A 21255-nucleotide genomic window follows, 5' to 3' on the forward strand; every position below is an offset into this window, starting at 1 on the left:
TCGGCATAGGCCAATACTTTAGTGTCAAATGGACCAAGAGTTATTGGTCTAATTGCCTCGGTGTTTAATAATTTTATAATGAGGGGATTTATATACAGTGCGAAGAGGATAGGGGAGCATGGGCACCCCTGCCTAGTCCCACGGGATATATCAAAAAGACTCGATTCCTGACCCATCGCCAAAACTCTGGCCCTAGGTGAGAAGTACATTGCTTTTAGAGATTTAATTAGACATGGTCCCATGTTATTATACTCTAGCACTGCCCACAAAAAAGCCCATGAAACCCGGTCAAAGGCCTTCTCGGCATCCAGGAGGACCACCGACATCCGGCCCCCCGCGACAGCCATGGCATCAAAAAGGGCGATGACCCGTCTAGTATGGTCCGTAGTGTCCTTGCCCGGAATGAAACCATGCTGCCACGGGGAGACCAGACACTCGATCGTCCCCCTGAGCCGATTAGCCAGGATCTTAGAGTATAGCTTCGAGTCTGAATTGATCAGAGAGATCGGTCGATAGGATGATGGCAATTTGGGAGATTTATCTTTTTTTGGAAATACCACAATGTTCGTTTCCAACCATGATCTAGGAGGTTTACCACTAACTTGAACTCCAATAAATAGATCGAGGAGAATAGGAGTTATAATACTATCCAAAATTTTATAGAGCTCAAGGGGAATTTTGTCGGGACCTGCTGCCTTGCCCGAGGCCAGTTCTGCTAAGGCTAGTCTTACTTCACTCAGGGTTATATCCCTTTCTAGGTCTTGTCTAGTAGCCATATCTAACCCTGAGATACTTCCTGATTCAACAGCCCATCCGGCCACTTCATTTTGAATTGCTTTGAGGTCAAGAGAGTCCTCATTATTATACAGTTTCTTATAAAAATTCTTAAAGACTTCTAATATTGCTTCTGGTGTTGTATGTTCTTGTCCCTCGGACTCAATGCACAAAATTGAATTAAGAGATTGCTTTTGCCGCGTACTGAGTGCTAGTTGCTTCCCTACCCTCTCTCCAGTTTCATAAATCTAATTGCGGTGGGATTGATACGTCTCAGCTGCCCTTTGAGTTAGTTTGCTATTTATCGCTGCCTTGAGGATCGTCATTTCTCTCAAAATTAAATCCCCCTCTCCATCCTTGCCACCCTGAGCAATTATAGCAGTATGCCTCTCTTCTTTCCTAGCTAAGTTTTGTAGCTGTATGTCATTTAACATAGCAGTTTCTCTTCTGTGCCTGGCTACGTAGCTAATTGTCTCGCCCCGTATCGATGCCTTAAAACAATCCCATACCGTATTTCTGGATGAGCTATATCTATTACAATCGAAAAATCCTTGAGCCCATACCTTAATATGATCAGTATATCCCCTATTAACAAGGAGTTTTCGATCGAAAGTCCAGCTTGTCCGAGGTCTAGCCATATTATCTATATTTATATAGAGTACTAACGGATTATGATCCGCTATGAGTTTCGGTAATTTACAAATTCTTGCCTGGCTAGCCCTGTTACTGGACAACCAGATGTAATCTATTCGGACATATTTTTTATGAGGACACGAGAAATATGTGTATCCTGGATCTTGTGGCTGTTTCAGATCCCATATGTCGGATAGACCTAAACTTTCCTTTAATTGAAGAAGAGCGCTATAGACTTTAGGCTTACGGCCAGTATATTTGTCACGGGATTGATTGTAAGCACATTCCATTTTTGGCAGGGAGATATTGAAATCACCACACAATATAAGTGCTTGAGGCCACGATGACAGCTCTGTCTCGAGATCAAAAAATACAGAAGGATCGTCCTCATTTGGGGCATAAATAGAGCATATTGTAATCCCCTGCTTAAGCTCAACTATAACCCATCTGCCCAGTGAGTCAGCAGCTACGCGTTTCGGTTCACCCAAAAAAGGTTTAGCCAATATAGCAACCCCTCTAGTCCTTGAGGTATGAGAAGTACATCCCAACAATTTGAATCCAGGGACCCTTAATACTCCCCTTTCATCCCAAGGAATATGAGTCTCTTGAAGACATACAATATCGAACGCATTCTGTGTAATTATCCCACACATTTGCTCTCTTTTTGTCCTATCATTGAGGCCAGCCACATTCCAGGAGCAAAGTTTTATCCTAGCCATATTGTGTTTTGTTTTTTCCCCCATTCCTGATCCACTATATTGTCAGACAAAGCTTTATTTTCCATGTTACCAATACAAGTTTTTTTTCTGATTCTGCTTCTGCTTCTACATTCATGATTGCTTTTTTTAGATTTTTTCCCCCAGCTGCTACCCCGCCCATTCCCACCCTTTAGCCCTTCCCTCCCCCCCACCCTCCAAAAACAAAGGCAATTAGACTCCATTAGAGTCTGTGGTGATGTGAGTGCGTTGTCACTCTGGTGCTCCCAGTCCAACAGTTAATAATTATTCATAAGGTCCTAATCCCATAAGTGAAAAAAGACCAGAAAGAATTTGTAAATGAAGAAGCAAAAATGCAACGTGAGCTATCTAATATAGAAGGTTTTAGTCTCGTCTTTTCCCCCTCATGGAAGGCTATCTAAATACTCTTTTGCCTGAACCTCTGAGGTAAAAAACTTTATCTGGGTGCCGTTAATCACTTTCAGCCTAGCAGGATTATTTAAGTATGCCTGGAGCTTCTTGTCTTGAAAAGGTTTTATGAGCTGGCGCAAGCGCCACCTTCGCTCAACTGTGGTGTGACAGAAGTCAGGGCGTACAAAATAGGTCATCTGCCCGCTAGTTTTTTTTTACTCTGGACGTGCTTTTTCCCATATTGCCTGTCTCAACATGAAATTACCGAAGTATACAAGTATAGCTCTCGGATATGCACCGGGTTTCGGGGCATTTCTCATGGTGAGAGGTACGCGATGTGCACGCTGGATTTCTAGGTCCCAATTCCGGGCTGAAAGTTCTGGTAGGGAATCTTGAAATAGTTTGACCAAAAAGGGGCGGGCGTCCACTCCCTCCGCTCCTTCTGGAACACCTAGGACTCTCAGATTATTTCTGCGTAAGCGGTTTTCCATATCTTCGAGCTTCCACATCACATCAGTAAGCCCCTTCTCATGGTTGTCAATCTGTTCGCGATTTACAGCAATCTCGGATTCATTACCGACCACCCTTGCTTCTACCTCAGTCATACGATCATTAAACGAAGTAATTTTCCTTGATAGTTTGCGGACCACTCCCTGAATCTTAACATTTTCAATGAATTTATCATAATTGATTTTGGTGCCCATGGTGGTGCCTTAACGCCTCGTGAAATTGAGGTTAACACTGTCTCAAATACAAAAATTGTAGGAGGACTGATTGAGGTAAATTTGTGTGTCTCAATTTTGGGGTACCCTTTTGCATCCACACAACCCCTTGCAATTCTGGGCAACTATTTAGAATTTAGAAGACTTTATTGAGACTCTACATGGATTGTGGGAACAGGTGAATACAATATACCATGAAGGAGCACTAAAGCAAGGGGAAAACAAAGATATATGTCAATGACAAGTAAACAAGATTCTGGGACCTAGAGCAAAATTAGATAGGCAACAGTGGAAATGGCCAGCAGGGATCTTACAATGAATACAAGATCTAAAAGAATTAAAATCATGAGACTTGAATGAGTAAATTAAAAATCTCAAGGGTGAAATTGTCAGGGTCTGACGGGTGCCTGCCCAATTTGAGGACTACATCTCCCAGAATCCTTAGGGGCGCCAGGAAAGGGGAGAGGCTACAAAACTGTGTGAGACGCTGGGGGCGGTGCACGTGATTTTGTCTATTGTTCGTTTGGTAGAGCGAAGCAGTGGAAGTCTGTTCCTTGGTGCCATTCTTTGAACGCTGATTTAGACTGCTGTTCACCTCGCTGTTGTGCCTAGTCGGTATTTCGTCCTGAGCCGGCTCAACAGCAGTGGAGGTTTGTGTTAGTACTTTGTTGGGTGCCTGGTTGCACAGAGCGGAGACGCGGGTTTCCTCTGCTTCTGCTGGCATAGGGTAAAACCCTTTTGTATTGCGAGGGACGCTGGATTTCCCCCCCTCGCGGTGCAAACACCTTTGTTTCTTGTGAACTCGGAGAGACGCTGGATTGCCCCCTCTCGAGTCACACACACCTAAGCACCGGTAGAGAGACGCTGGATTTCCCCCTCTCTTATCCGGAGGACACACTGGGTTGCTTGAACGTTGGAACACCCGCCAGGTAGCGGCTGGCATTGCTGTTGCTGGTAAGACTTACAACTGCATCTGTAAAACAGTGAATTATCTGCTGAAACTCCGTGGCCATAACTGAGGTTTCCTTGGTTTCTTTATTTAGTTTTCTTTGGGGGTTTACTTGCTGATTCTTCCAAGTGGGTACCCTAGGAGTTCCTTTCAGCTACGGGGCGAGAACATAGGGTATGTATGTGGTTTTCATAGTGACAGGAGTTACATTGTGGGCTATCCCAGAGGAGTTCTTGGAATGTTGTTTATGTTGTCTATATCATTGCAGACACCTATCCACAAGAAGTGAGAGACGTCATCTCATATCCTTGAATAGAAGAGAGAAGGGACTAGCGGCATCTGAGACGTATCAGGTGGGCAACTGTCTCACGGGTGGTAGAGAAGTGTGGGGGAAAAGGTCGAGAACACCTCTAATGTTTGTTCTCTTGTGCTTTTGCAGATTTACCTTTCCATGACGGTTCCCGCCCCGGCTTCTCTTATTTTTTCCCTCACCTGCTGACCACGGTGCTCTGTACCTCTGTTGAGTCGGAGCACGGGGACAGCTGGAGGTGGACCCCTTTCTAGCATCTCATCGATCCTGAGGAATCGTTGGTCCGTGACAGAATCACGTGCCCAAGTAATATTCCTCCTGATCGGTGTGGGCTATGGCTACTATGGATGACGTGATGGCGGCTCTGGTATTGGTCCAACAAGAGTTGGCCACTTCCCGAGCTGAAACCGCGGCTTTGAAGGAACAGGTAGAGAGACAGAATCGGAACCCTTTCAGCGCTTCGGCAGGTGCTCAGCAAATCCAAGTCACTGTTCCACCGCCCATACCTTTAGCTAGCCCGGAGAGGTACTCGGGTGACCCCCGCGCTATTCAGGCTTTTTTGACGCAGGTGTCTTTACATTTTTCCTGTCGTCCTGCTTCTTTTCCCACAAACCTATCTAGAGTGGCTTTTGCCATTTCGTATTTATCTGGTGACGCGGCGAATTGGGCAGGACCGTTGGTTCGGAACGACGATCCGCTTTTGTCGGATTGGAACGCGTTCAAAAAAGAGTTTGAGCGTGTATTCGATCGGAGGGCCACCACTTTGAGCGCTGATCGGGACCTTCTTACTTTGAAACAGGGCAGGAACGATTTGGTGACATATATGACATCCTTTAATCGACTGGTTGCAGAGACTGGGTGGCCAGAAGAAAAAAGGATGGCGTTGTACTATCAAGGGTTGTCGGACGAACTCAAGGACGTGTTAGCACAAATTGATCCGCAACCCACGACATGTACGGCTTTGATTAATCTGACGTTGCGTTTGGATCATCGTCTCTCGGACAGACTGGGAGACAGGAGAAGAGGGAATCGTCCCCATGGAGGGATGGGAATCAGTGAGGTTGTTGGACCAGTCGACAAAGGCGGGTCGCCTGAACCCATGGAAGTTGGGGCAGTGCGGGCACCTTTGTCTAGAACCGAAAGGGAAGCACGTCGCTCACAAGGGCTCTGTATGTACTGCGGTAAAAAGGGCCATTATGTCAAGGACTGCCCAACGAAACCAAAAAGAACGCGCCCTTTTGTAGCAGGAAAAAATTATTCTTTACCGGCAGTACATACAGAGGAGAGTGAGTCCACAGACAGCATGCCGGTAGCCTTGGAGGGTGCTGGTTGGCAATTGCCGTCTTTGGCAGGAGCTGGGTCAGAGGGTGTGGTGTCACACATAGTGCTCTCAATGGTCTTACGGATAAGAGGAGAACAACATGTCGTCCACAGTATGATAGATTCAGGAGCCACCGGTAACTTCATTGATGTGGGGTTAGTTAGTCGGTTGGGATTGGTTCGAGTCTCCATGTTGAAACCAGAGAAGGTGTTGGCTGTGGACGGCACTCTGTTGAAATCTGGTCCGGTCACGGAAAGAACGGAGAGTGTAGAATTAAGGCTACCTGGGCTCCCCTTGGACCATGTAGAGAATATAACTTTAAACATCATCGAGGCTCCTCAATACGAGGTGATCCTGGGCATGCCCTGGCTAGGGTTGCACAATCCTACAATGGATTGGAAACGTAGGACGGTTAGGTTTCTGTCGGAGGAGTGTCAGGCGACATGTTTAAGAGAGACGACCAGTCCTTTGGCTGCTTTGGCGCAAGGGTTGCAGGTGTCTACGGCCGCAGAAAAAGATGTAACGTTACCATCTGTTTACAGCGAATACAGTGAGGTGTTCAGTGAGGTCAAGGCGGCGGAGTTGCCTCCCCATCGTGAATACGATTGCCGCATTGACCTCATTGATGGGGCAGTAATGCCATCATGTAGGGTGTACGCCCTTTCAGAACCCGAGACTGAGCACCTGCAGGGGTATTTGAAACGGTTCTGTGCCATGGGATACATCCGTCCATCTAGGTCCCCTGCGGCATCGCCTCTGTTTTTCATTTCGAAAGCTAATGGCGAGTTGCGTACGTGCATCGATTACCGCATGTTAAACAAACAAACAGTGAGAAACAGGTACCCTCTTCCATTGATCCCCGTGCTACTGGACCAGGTGAGGGAGGCACACATATACACCCGATTGGATCTCAGAGGCGCCTACCACCTGGTGAGAGTTCGTAGCGGGGACGAGTGGAAGACGGCCTTTAAAACAAGGTATGGCCTTTTCGAATACTTGGTAATGCCGTTCGGGTTGTGCAACGCCCCGGCGGCATTCCAGTATTTTTTAAACGATGTCTTAAAAGAATTCATCGATCAGTTCGTCATCGTATATATCGATGATATCTTGATATATTCGGTGTCGGTGTCACAGCATGCGAGTCATGTATGTTTGGTCCTGAAGAGACTGCTGGAGAACAGTCTCTATTGTAAGCTCAGCAAGTGTGAGTTTGGAGTGAGTGAAGTAGAGTTTCTGGGCGTTATGTTGAGTCCCGAGGGTTTTCAGATGGCAGACCGGAAGGTGGCTGCAGTGCAACAGTGGCCTATTCCTAAATCCGTGAAAGAGGTACAGGGCTTTCTCGGGTTTGCAAACTATTATAGGCGATTCATAGCCCAGTTCTCCTTGGTGGCTGCTCCAATCACTCGTTTATTGAGGAAAGGAGTTCCGTTTCAATGGACCGTGGAAGCCAACAACGCTTTCGAGCTGTTGAAAACTCTGTTCAGCACAGCCCCAATACTGCGGCACCCGCAAATGGATGTGCCGTTTGTGGTAGAGGCGGATGCTTCTGATACAGCGGTTGGGGCAATACTATCGCAGCGGGACAAGGCAACAGGACAGCTGCATCCGGTGGCGTTCTTGTCACAAAAGCTCTCCTCGGCGGAACTGAATTATACGGTGGCGGAGAAGGAGTTGTTCGCCATAAAAAAGGCCTTCATGGAATGGAGGCACTATTTGTGGGGTGCTAGACACACCGTAACTGTGTACTCGGATCATAGGAACCTGGCATATATGAAGACTGCTCGTCATCTCTCACAAAGACAGATGAGGTGGACACAGTTCTTTGCAGGGTATGACTTTGTCATCACGTTCCGTCCGGGGTCCGACAATAGGAAGGCCGACTCGCTATCGAGACAGGAGGAAGGCAGCGTTTCCATACAAGAGAAACCACAAGCTATCATATCACCTGAGAAAGTGCTGTGTGCGGTCTCGGCAGACAGATTTGTGCAACAGGTTGTGGATTTCCGTAGCCCAGAACAGTGGAAGGCGTGGGCCGAGCAAGGAGGTTCTCGGACTCTGAAACATGGAATTCCCCTGTGTCAAGGCAAACTGTTTCTCCCTTCACATTCGCTCAGGTTGCAGGCATTCAATTGGTGTCACAACGCTGTCATGGCCGGCCATCCGGGTAGAAGGAAGACGCTGTTGTTACTACAGCGTCAGTTCTGGTGGGAAGGAATGGCGAAGGAGGTAAACAAGTGGGTACAGCAGTGTGACACGTGTGCTCGTGCCAAAGGTGAACAAAACAAGGCGAAGGGGAAGTTGATCACTCTACCCACTCCTGCCCATCCATGGCACACCATCAGTATCGATTTCGTAGTGGGTTTACCAACAGACCAGGGTTGTAACGCTATTCTGGTAGTCGTAGACAGCCTCACAAAAATGGGTCACTTCATTCCCTGCCGTAACCTACCCACAGCCAGTCAGACCGCCCAGCTGCTTCTCACCCATGTGGTGCGGTTACATGGAATACCACGAGTCATCATCTCAGACCGAGGGCCTCAGTTTGTGGCCCGGTTTTGGCACATGTGGTGTAAGGCCATGCACACAGAAGACGCTCTTTCCACGAGCTTCCATCCACAGACCGACGGCCAAACCGAGCGAATGAATCAGACCTTGAAGAAATATCTAAGGTGTTATGCGAAGGAAGCGGATCAGTCCTGGGTTTCCATGCTATGGTTGGCGGAGTTGTCATATAACAACACTTGGCATAGTTCGATCAACGAAACTCCTTTTAGGGCCAACACGGGGTACCACGCCAATACTCTGCCAGTGGTGATCCCGGGGGAAATCCAGAATCACCCATCGGTGGCAGCTCACATGAAGTCTCTCCAACGACTCCATCGTGTGGTACGAAAGTCATTGGATCAGGCCAAGCTCTCCTACAAGAAGTGGGCGGATGTCCATCGGCAGGTGGGACCGGAATACAACGCTGGGGATCGGGTATGGCTCTCCACTCGGAATATTCGTTTCCGGTACCGTAGCATCTTTCACCCTCGTTTCATCGGTCCTTATGTTGTGGTACGTCGAGTCAATCCAGTGGCGTACAAACTCAAGTTGCCGGCCTCTTTGCGGATCCATCCGGTATTCCACTGCAGCCTGTTGAAACCGGCTGGCCGAGCCAGGGTTATGGCGTCGCCTCCGGTGATGAGGGATGGTCAACTGGAGTATGAGGTTCGGAAGATCCTTGATTCTAGGTATCGGCAGGGGAAGCTGTGGTTCCTGGTCTCCTGGAAAGGGTATCAGGCGGAAGACGATTCCTGGGAGCCGAGCACGGGGGTCCATGCTCCGGATGCTGTTCGGAAGTTCTTTCAGCTACATCCGGGGAAGCCTGGAGCTAGGAGGCACCGGGGAGGGGGGCGTACTGTCAGGGTCTGACGGGTGCCTGCCCAATTTGAGGACTACATCTCCCAGAATCCTTAGGGGCGCCAGGAAAGGGGAGAGGCTACAAAACTGTGTGAGACGCTGGGGGCGGTGCACGTGATTTTGTCTATTGTTCGTTTGGTAGAGCGAAGCAGTGGAAGTCTGTTCCTTGGTGCCATTCTTTGAACGCTGATTTAGACTGCTGTTCACCTCGCTGTTGTGCCTAGTCGGTATTTCGTCCTGAGCCGGCTCAACAGCAGTGGAGGTTTGTGTTAGTACTTTGTTGGGTGCCTGGTTGCACAGAGCGGAGACGCGGGTTTCCTCTGCTTCTGCTGGCATAGGGTAAAACCCTTTTGTATTGCGAGGGACGCTGGATTTCCCCCCCTCGCGGTGCAAACACCTTTGTTTCTTGTGAACTCGGAGAGACGCTGGATTGCCCCCTCTCGAGTCACACACACCTAAGCACCGGTAGAGAGACGCTGGATTTCCCCCTCTCTTATCCGGAGGACACACTGGGTTGCTTGAACGTTGGAACACCCGCCAGGTAGCGGCTGGCATTGCTGTTGCTGGTAAGACTTACAACTGCATCTGTAAAACAGTGAATTATCTGCTGAAACTCCGTGGCCATAACTGAGGTTTCCTTGGTTTCTTTATTTAGTTTTCTTTGGGGGTTTACTTGCTGATTCTTCCAAGTGGGTACCCTAGGAGTTCCTTTCAGCTACGGGGCGAGAACATAGGGTATGTATGTGGTTTTCATAGTGACAGGAGTTACATTGTGGGCTATCCCAGAGGAGTTCTTGGAATGTTGTTTATGTTGTCTATATCATTGCAGACACCTATCCACAAGAAGTGAGAGACGTCATCTCATATCCTTGAATAGAAGAGAGAAGGGACTAGCGGCATCTGAGACGTATCAGGTGGGCAACTGTCTCACGGGTGGTAGAGAAGTGTGGGGGAAAAGGTCGAGAACACCTCTAATGTTTGTTCTCTTGTGCTTTTGCAGATTTACCTTTCCATGACGGTTCCCGCCCCGGCTTCTCTTATTTTTTCCCTCACCTGCTGACCACGGTGCTCTGTACCTCTGTTGAGTCGGAGCACGGGGACAGCTGGAGGTGGACCCCTTTCTAGCATCTCATCGATCCTGAGGAATCGTTGGTCCGTGACAGAAATGACAAGGGAGTGGCTGATATCATTTGGACATTGTTTGGAGTCATGTTGAGAAAACATGGATGGAAATCAGCAAAATGGCTATCAGAGTGGTTTAACAGTTACCATCCTGCATTTGATGTGCATATGTTACCAATGAGAAATTGAAAAGTGCTCAATTCAACCCACCTTGTTTACTCTTGAAAATCTTACAGAATGCTGCAATATTTTCCTCACCCCATAATTTAGGCACTGCATTTCGGAATTAAGTGTGCTATGAAATGAGCCTGCTTAAACGAAAGGGAATATTGCTTCATGGGCTCTCTAAGATGAAGCGAACAACTCCTCTGTTTCTGGTTTCGTCACCAAAGAAGAATCTGCTTTCCCTGGAAAGGTGTCCCTATACATATGTCATGGAGTAGAAGGGGCTACATGAATTTACAAATAATTTTGAGCCAGTAATAAATGTTTCTTTTTAGGATGTCAAGGCATGCACAAACAACATGTATTGACAACAATATGATGAACACAAACCTGAATAGCTGTCTTTTTTTCTGCGTATCGTTGCATAAGCTGTCTTCCAAGAGTCGACTAAAAGTAAATAGGAGAGGATATATAAATTAAATTTGGATATTTATAAAGTGCACTTAAAAGACTAAGCTTAAATATCATGTCTCGGTGTTGCTATGAAAGGTTGTAGGTTAAAATTTCACTTTTTTATATTGACCTACAAATATAGTGAACCCAGAAAATAGACTACCACTATATCATCAAGTAATTTATATTTAGCTAAAAATGGATTTTCTATTCTTAATTTGACATGCGGGTGAACTCTATGTGGTTCAGCTGTAAGCAAGATTCTGGGACCGAGAGCACAGAAATATCAAAATGAGATAAGCAGCAGTGTAAATGGTCAGCAGTGATATTACAATGAATTAAATATCTACAAGAATTAAAATCACGCGCCTGGAATGCAAATTAAATTAAAACCATTAGAAGCTGCCCAAACTAGGTGACATGAGGAGGGAGTGGCTAACATTATTTGGGCAATGCTATTGATATAGATAATTATATTATTTAGACCATACTTTTGCCTGCCAGTCACAGCCAAGACACTATTGTAGGACCAAACACGCCTCTCTACCATTGAATCAGAACCAACTCTATTGATATTACATGTCTTGAAATGGTTATGCTTTGTAGGAATATATGTACTTTGTCTTGCTTTAAAACATTTCTATGGCAGCAAATCGGCAGTTTGATAATACCACCGGTATTTGTCTATGTTAGTCCTATTGCAGACCGCTTTTCTAATGTGCAATTACTTTACAAACAATGTATTAAAAAAACTAATGACTTAATAGCAGACTTTTAATTGGATGTAGTAGCTTGTCTTTCAAAAGTGTTTGATTGTTTTATATTAATGCTTTTGTGCAAGTGCAGAATGACCTTTCCTTGTAAGCAAACATGCAATGTGAGGAACTAAGGACACTGGTTATCAGAGGTGCTCACACTTCTTAGAAGTGAGATTCACTTATTATATTTCTAAATAATTGCGTAGGGTTTAGTCTGATTGCATCCATTGCAAACTGCTTATGAGCCAGTCGATGGAAAATCGATTCCCTTTTCTCCATAACGGATTTTTAAATTCTCTATAGGCAGGGTTCCGGATTCGCTCTTTAATATCCATAATGTCAGGGCTAATGATGCATTGGTGTCCTCCCCTATATCACAGTTCTCTGGGTCAATCTGGGTACCAACATAAATAAGCTGTACACTGGTCACCAAGTACAGTGAGGGTGTTTAATGAACTTAAATGAAAGAAGATAATAACATATAAATGCCCTTCTTCAATGCTTAATGGTGTTTAGGGTACTGCGAGTAACATTATGTCTGGTCTGTCTCTCTTATGCATTATCAAAAGAGCATCCCTGCCTTTTTAATGGGATGGGTTACAATTGTAGAAAATGCAGCAGTATACCGTGAACACAACAATTAGATAACAGCTAAAACAGCTTTGTAACTAATCAGCCCAGAAATAATTTAGAATTTCATCTAAATTATCACAAGGTTGATCTTTACATTTCATTCACAGTAGAAAAACAGGCACATGTTTGGTGGGATACAAAGTATGTAACTGAGATCCGGTTGGGAAATCAGTATGTTAACAGGAATTATATCTATTTAAAGTTAATTCTGGCAGTCATTATTTCCAGTGACCCATGGATTAAATATAGACTCTGCTTTTTAGAATGAACATTCTTTTCGATGGCCAATTAAAGGACTGAAATTCTTACAGAGGGACAAGATTAAATGCAATTTGTAAATGTTTGCTTTATTAATTGGAAAGACAGAAAATGAATAGAATGGTCTAATTTCGGACTACATCTATAGCATAGGTTTAAATTCTGATTCAATTTATTTTAAAAAACCAATAGATATATTTTTACCTGGTTTCCACAAAAAGGTTTTCCTGGGAACAAACTGACTGAAAAATAGAAAAGATATTGTATCAGAAGCTCTGGGTTAAATGATTTCCAGTTTTATTCCTGATTCTCAAATTGTTATATTTCCCTCATGCTGAAGAAGAATATGTGATGATGCTAGACAAAATGGCTATTGTAAAGATAATTAAGAAACAACACTAGATAGAATAGGTCTGACATTGCTATGCAGTAGGGAAGAGCTGCATCTAGGGATCACTTGCCACTAAAAGGGTGCCAGACATGAAGTGCTGGAAGGGAAGGTGAGTTCAACTGGAAATGAAGAGGGTGCAATTTAAATGAAAGAACCAGCCCTTTGTGTATGAGATGTATACCTAGTGCAAAACTGTGCACATGAGATCCTTCACCTTAAAGAGAGACATTGTCAATAAGGGCAGTAGGACAATTGTCTTATATAGACTATTAAAGTATCAGAAGACACAATGGTGACAATATACACGCACAGGAGATTCTCCTAACAAAATATCAACTCCTAGTGCGATTTATGAATACAGAACTCCCCCACCAGCACTTGGTGAGTGATCTTTTAATCACCCATATAACATTCTATAATGGGTTCAACCCTCATCATTCAAAAGCTACAAGAGAATAGTTGTTATGGAAAGTATTGCTTTTAGGCTTGACGTACAGTGTGTGCCATAACTATTCACTTAACGCCAATGAAGTAACACACATGATTTGTCATAATTGTTCTTTCGTTTTGAAAAACACAGGGGATTAGAACTTTTTTAATGATGAAATGTCTTTTCATTTGAATATGAATAAGTCTCAGTTAAATTGATTTTACCATCATTTGAAAAACTGGTGCAACAGGAGCCATGTCCTGCTGTTTGGTGACATTGCTTTGTAAGGCATAAGAATAGTAAGTACTTAAACTACATTTCAAGAACATCAGGTATAAGCAAGAGCAAGGCAAGACAGAAAATGCATGCGCATCATGCAAAAAACTATGGACATCACAGCTGAAGCACTTCACATGATAAATGGGAGAACGAGATACATTAACCAAGCAAGTAAATGTCTGTTGTTATAGCATGTGAATGCACATTTTAAACGCATACAGTAAAGGTGCCTGTGACTGGTTAAGATAAAACTGTTGAGATTCACCAGGTTACCCTAATTTGGCTCAAATATGGTTTTTGAATTATGACTGCACTAAATGATCTAAAGATAATTTAAACAAAGTATCTTTTTGATTGTCCATAGTGAATTATTACTAAGTCCAACTATTCTGGCTACCTCTCTTGTTTCTCAATAAGGAAAGCAACATTAAGTGAGTTTTTGGCTGGCAAAAAGAATGATAGATGTAAAAGGACTCTGCATGTTTCACATGTGTAGACATGCACAAACATGTGATTGATTTATCGGAAGTGCAATAGTCACTGATTTTTTGAGCATCCTATCTTTTTCAGGTGCCCAAAAATAATACCCACAACTAACATGCAAGTATGTTAAAAGTTTCGGGACATATACTGGTCTTGACATAGTGGGTTCAGGCAAACAATTACTGTGACTGGCCAATGTCTTATGTTTTAGTGATACATATCCTCATCTGAATTCCCCAGACATCATCATAAAACATCAAATTAATGCAACATTGCAAAATTGCATGCAAAGCTGCCTTTTCAATCCGTATTACCTGCAATGAAAAGCAAATGCTCAAAAGTGAGCAAAGTCTGGGAAGGCTTGTGATTCTACAAGCTTCACCCAAAGAAAACTTTAGCACTTTACATCGTTCTGCTGCTCCACACGTCTTTACTTGGGCATGCTCTACTACAAACAGTACCATCACCCCCACCGACAAGGCTCTCACAAAAAACCATTGAGCCATTTTTGGGGTGTGCTAGATTCCTTCATAATGTCAATGTAGAGTCTATGTTTATGATATTGCTTTAGCCCTATAAACAACTACGTTCAGCAATAATGCAGAGACAACAGGTACAAATCCACAGGCCAGCAGTAAACCACTGATTCTTTATTTCTCATCAATAGCAGATTTAGCTCTGTTGTTTTAACACTAGGCTAAAGCCAACACTACTGAGTCTAAAGCTATTTAGACAAAAACAGATACAAAGGATTAGGAAATACTATAAACCCAATGGTAGTTTGAGTGAATATACAAAGACATCTGTATGTTCGGCATACTTCACAAGGATCGGTACCAAACATTTGAATCCCAAACTTGCAATTATAGCCTGCCACCTCATCTGACTATATCTATAGGAAACCAGTGCCTTCGGCCATCCTCTGTGTGTTAGTGCTATCTTAAACTACTCCTACTTCTTTTAATGTAAAATGGAGAGACAACTTAAATGGACTTGCAAAAGCCTTTTAAGCAAGCAAAGGATTCATTATTGATTGTCTCACATCCATAAGCCTAGGGAAATTTTGATTTTCCTTTCATTTAGGAAATAACCTCATCATCTAAAATCCCTGTCATTGCTGCATGGTCTGACACTCTAGTATCACCTATCACAATACATTATTGAAGCACTCACGCTGGCTGGCTACCAAAACAAGAAAAGGATCATTGCAGAGCTGCATCCTAGGCAAACAACGGCATCATGACCATCGAGCCCAAGTCGAACATACTCTTTCCAGCTAACAAGGTTATTTGGCCCATTAAGCCTGACAAAATGCACTAAGAGAGACCTGTAAAAACAAGCATTTACAATGCAACGGTTTCGCCTTTGGAAAAGTTAGAGCTATTGGCAATGTAAAGGACAATGCCATTTATTTATCTGTTTTCAAAACCAACACATAAATACAAATGTTGTCATTTACAATGCCAATAGCTCAAACTTTTCCAAAGGCGAAACCGTTGCATTGTAAATGCTTGTTTACTTTGCGTGCTTATTTCTCAATGCATTTCTGTAATGCTTTCTTAGTGAAAATGTTCAATAAAATGTTAATATAAAAAAAATCTTTGACTCCATCACAATTAGGAATTACAAAAAATGTGCTCCATTTTTGCTTTCTTAACTGCTGAATTAATACTATTCATTTATAGCTATTGACATTTTGTTGGGTGTTTACATCCTACAGCCTTTCCGTTCACACTCCATTTCTCCTGCATGACCGTCATAAAATTCACTTTTTCTTTCTCTGACTGCAAACAGAGGAGTTTGTAAACATGAATCACCACGTAAAAAACAGACAGCAATTTGTCAAAAGACATAGCCTGGCATTTGACCAGTATTTGAAGGGCAGCAAATGTGACAAAATAATTACAAAATGAAGATATAAGAGGTATCTTTATTGCTTTGACTTTCACGACCCACCAACAATTGGCTTGTAGACTACAATTTGGGAAACATTGGTCTAGAACATAAGGTGTTAAATAATACAACTGTTGATGACTAGGATTGCAAACTATTTTCTCAGATGGTCCACTCTCCAAACCGCGCGGGGGACACACAAGTTGTGAAGATAGTGATGGCCTCCCAGGTTTAATTATGTAACTAGGAACATTGCCTCTTGAAATACCCAAGTGGAAGCTGCACACCCTAAATGCAAGTGTTAACATTCACCTTGGAGGGTAAGAAACCTAGATTTAAACCATTGAAGCTGCACGCAGACACTAGTGCAGGGGGTTGAGGTAGCCGGACATGTGTCTCTATTAGCTTGGGCACCACCTGTCGCAGTTAATGTATTTACTGGTAAGCAACGACGAACAACCAATGTGGGTGGCTATGGAGCGTACTACAGTCCAGGACTGGGACTCCCATAATGACACCACAACATTAAGTTCTGGCTTGACTACCATGAAGGCAATGTGGCAGTCTTGGAGAGACTCACAAACTTTTTGCATTATATATCTATCTGGATGCAGTGACAGAGCAAAATACCAGTGGGGGGGAGGCACACTCAGTTAAGCATAGGTTTTCAACCTGAGTGTGTTCAAGCCGCGCCTAATTACACATCGGCCACACCCCTTTGAAAGACCCACCCCAATTTTTTCCTCATGCAAAAAAATTACAAACATGAAATCTTTTTTTTCAACAAAAAAAAAATCACTTGTTTTATTTCTAACGTTTAAAAAAACAGAAGAGCACAACATTTCAACACTATTAAACTCTCAATCAATGAGGGAATCGTGTTAAATGTGGTCACTTGCTTGACTTGGGGTTTCATGGATACTCAACGATCAAAATGTACATAGAGGAAAGGGGAGAGCAAATGACAAAGAACCATAATTTTTTAAATTTCGAATAATCACACTGACGTACCTACCGGACACAAGTTTCAGGTTACAGTTTAATAAAAACCCGTCTAGCCATGCACTGCAATTCTCGAAGATGGGGCTACAACAAGGGCGGGGGTACATATTAAAAGGAGCGAGGACTTTAGCACTGGTGCTGAATAGCCTCGGGTTATCTAGCTTCGAAAGACAGGTAAATATGACAGACTCAACGAATGTCCTTACCTCGGCGCCGCAGCTCCGAATGAGAAGCCCCCTCCACCTGAGGAGGTGCCTCCTGTGGTGGCCCCCAGGGTGGCGGTACCGGCCCCGAACGAGAAGCCGGTGGCCATTCTCCTGAATCAGCCCACGTACCACGCTGGGCAATCCAGGCTCATACGGCCCACGAAAAGAAAGGGGCAGCTAATGACTAGTCGTAGTGCCACGGCGAGTTTACATCGTTGCCCCACGATCTAGAGAGGGGAGGGCTCGCTCCAGGCTTTAAGACGGCTGGGAAAAAAGAGAACCGCGCGCTCAACGACTGCGCACAATCACATCAACGAGATGGCTCCAAGAACAGTGCACAGCTTCGCGCAAAGCATGACGGGCTCAAGTCGGGCCAGTGACAGCGAGGACGCCACGCCTACGAAAACTCGTGTTCGGGCCTCCCACTTGACGCAGCGAATAGGCGAGAGAGCAACGCAAGTCAAAGGAAAGTGAAAGTATAAAGTAAGAGGTCAGAGTACTATAGGAGTTAAGGAAACACTTTTAAATGGTGATGCGTCTGGAAAGGAGACGTCCTCATTTTGATTGGTTATCTGACCAGTTATTAATGCACCGTTCGGTCGTTATCTATCGTTTTCACAAGGCTGTCAGACTTTAAGACGCTCTTGGTACGCCGGTAATGACAGGCAAGCTGGTAAGTTTCTACCAAAGTTTAATTACAGTAAAATTGACTCACGTTTAGAGAGCGAGCCGGTCTGAGCAAAAGACCTCCTGCAACTGCCATAGGTAGAACGTTGCACTGACAATTCCTCATAATGAACGTGGTACGTGGAAGCATGAATATACAAGTCAGGTCCCGGGCCGCGCTGTGATTGGCTGACGTCACGGGGGTGTCCCGGCCGGCAGCCAATCACAGCGCGGCCCTGGAATGACGTCACGGGGGTGTCCCGGGCCGGCAGCCAATCGCAGCGCGGCCCGGGACAAAGGGGCGGGGCTTAAAAAAAGCACCAGAAACGCCCCCGAATCGCGTTTTCGAGAGAAAACGCGATTGACAGCCTCTGCCTCCCAATGGCTAGCCTCCATTTATGGAGCTAGCCAATGATAGGCAGAGGCGGGTCATCACCCCAGATAGGAATCAAGAGGTTTTGCTAGCGCATGCGTACTTCGTACGCATGGCTAAGGCAAAACCTAAAAAGGACCATCATGAGGAATGAATCTTTCAACTACCTGAGTATTTAAAACCTTTATCAACATAAACGAAAAGACTACTTGCCAATATGCATCCTAGATATCGGACCCAAAATATCTCTGGGACAGATTACTGTGCACAAAATAGTGAAAAAATAATATCAATAGGTTAGTCTAGATTTTCTATACCTAACTTAATACATATTTTCCTACATGGTACATTATCTTCAAGGTAAATGGATGTGGAGTTAGGAATAGTAAATCTACACATCTCTATATGCACTAACCTTCTGATATTTTGTCCCTCAATATTCTGTTCTCGATATTCTTATATCTCTATATTGTTGGTGTTGATATTCAGTAGTACAACCCAACCTGCCATGGTCAAATGTCACTGCATTCTCCTGACAAAATAATTCTGCAGTTCCACTCAGTGAAACACTAGAATCAATTATACATTTTTTAGCAAATCATAAATAAACTACGGAAGGGCATCCTTCAGTGGACATTCAATGCTGTTTATGTTTTACCAGTCATCTCTGACTGCAAAGTCTCACCCAGGATACAAACGTGCAGGAAGAGTGAACACATTGGGTATAGGAATCTAAGTAGGTCCTATGGGTTATGTGGACTTGTGTATTCCTAATCTATTTTCTGATTGTTGTTTTTGTCATTGATTGTACATGAAAACGAACTGCATTGTCACACCTGTCGATTCCAAAATTATGCAGGAAAAATGGCAGCAGCTAGACTAGAAGGAGTAACCTCCACTTAAGATCAAAAAGAAAATCGTCAAGAAATGGAAGCATTGTCTCCCCTGGAAATCGCAATTTGAAATAAAGGTGGAATTCGAACTATCATCAGCAAAACGTGCCATTACTATGCCTTTGTTCTGTCGCCACATTTGACTAGGACTGGAATTACAATTTGGAGGAGTGGGCTATGGGGGGAGGGTGGTTGCTAGGTCTTGAACTTTGATGCCTCACAAATGTTCGCTGCTTTAAGCTGCAAAGGCTTTGAAAAGTGTGGACTTGAAAAGTATTTAAAAAAAGAGGGCCCTCTTCAGCATCCCTTAGTCTCCTACATATTGTATCATTTGTACAGCAATTATTTCCCTTCGAAACAGCACCGCTGAAGTTATCCTATTTATTTTATTGTCTAAACATAAACACACTATACTTCTCCTGCCTACACAAGTTCTGTCAGTGAATGTGAAAGATGTTGTCACATGTTACTGCTGCAACCTCTTTTCCTCGCTATCATTTTCTGTTACCCTATCACGCCTGCCAAATGAGGTTGACTATTTTTCTGCAATATAACCATTGACGAAAGGAAATGTGAATAGGTTAAACAGAATATGAGTCATCATTTATAAGCACTCCAAAAGAGCATTTTAAAATATCTATATATTCTGCTGCTCATAACAAAATGTAGCAATGAAGAACCTGGATAATTATGCAGCTGCACAAGAATCCCGAAATCCATAGCCCTCTTTGGGTCAGACTGGTAATGGCAGGAAGTGACACTTATTTCCATTTTCAGGAAATACGTCTGTTGAATTCCAAGGTTGCTAGCCTGTTACCGAAATTAAGTGTTGTCTGTTTGCCATTTGCCTCTTTTAGTGTAATGACTAGTTCGGTTGCAACGTTTACTAAATGGTCCGGCTATGTCTGCAAATGTACTCGTGTCATATTCCCTAACACTAACCCGCCTCTTGTTGATTCTATTTGCCTTGGCTTTAACGCTGTTAACACTGTTCTAAATAAAGTTCTTGGCTAGTGCCAATCACAATAATAATGATTACGGTAGAACCTTATTTGAGTACTCAACTCAACCTCAGTAATGTCTGTACAGGTTGCATAGATCATATTTTAATGCTACTTTCGAGGGAGATTTTCACTAGCAAATCAAACAGAACCCAAAATAGTAAATATCCTGCAGTTAGTATCCAAACACACTTTGGGATTGTCTCCCAGTGGAATCGTCTTTCACTCAGTGAAACCCTTCCCTTATGTAGGAAGCTTGATAAACCTGATCAAATGTGGCAGATATTGGTCCAACATATATATTTGTCTTGTCACTCACAGGAGAATCTGTCTCCAAGAGTAGCGAAACACCTGGCGTGCCCAGCAAGAGCCCAATGTCTAAAGCCTTACAAGTAACCGACATATCAAACTAGATTACGCATTTTCAAGCATTATTCTGAAAGTTCTCAAAAATGAGCTAAGTGACTGAACAGGATGACTTGACACTTTGCCATAACACAGTTTGGTTGCTTTCTCTTTCATATCCACTGTGATATTGGAGAGGAAGTGCAATATTTTGCATATGGCTCATAAATAACCTCTGTTTTGAGAGAAATACAGTATGGAACGGGAGAATGTGAAAGAATGATCGGGTATAAGGACAACTAGAAGGTGGAGGATTACTCACATTCATTTTTTGATAGACACTTTGCCCTGATTTTCTTGGAGCATAGAAGTTTCCCAGCTCACAGTAGCAATAAACGGTTCAGGTTAGTTTGCTAACATCAATGAGGGTATGACCTGTCTACTTTGCACGTCCATTTCTCTCAGAGGTGCCCAACCGTGGCATACCAGAAAACCATGAATTTGCCACTGCTGAGACAGCATCTGAGCCACAATATCTTGTAATGCTTCACAGATACTTCAGCCATGGAAGTGTATGCTCCTTACAAATGTAATCCACTTTTGCCTTCATTACTCTTTTGGTTTGCTTATAGTCTGCTCGGTCTAAGAAGGGGATAAGAAAAACTA

General features: G+C 43.8%; 1 protein-coding gene across 6 annotated transcripts in view; it reads right to left on the reverse strand.

Moving 5' to 3' along the window:
• Positions 1 to 21255, reverse strand: part of ARPP21 (cAMP regulated phosphoprotein 21) — a 344186-nt gene that overhangs the window by 189074 nt on the left and 133857 nt on the right. For 5 of the 6 annotated variants that reach the window (XM_078688292.1, XM_078688289.1, XM_078688293.1 and 2 more), the window contains 2 exons: positions 12832 to 12869; positions 10916 to 10972 (listed from right to left, as the gene is read on the reverse strand). In XM_078688292.1, the coding sequence (XP_078544418.1) occupies positions 10916 to 10972; positions 12832 to 12869 (95 nt within the window). The remainder of the gene's footprint in view (positions 1 to 10915; positions 10973 to 12831; positions 12870 to 21255) is intronic. The other variant, XM_078688294.1, reaches the window with a different exon arrangement.

The sequence above is a fragment of the Lissotriton helveticus genome, chromosome 4_1 (genome assembly GCF_964261635.1).
Source record: "Lissotriton helveticus chromosome 4_1, aLisHel1.1, whole genome shotgun sequence".
Lineage (NCBI taxonomy): Eukaryota > Metazoa > Chordata > Amphibia > Caudata > Salamandridae > Lissotriton > Lissotriton helveticus.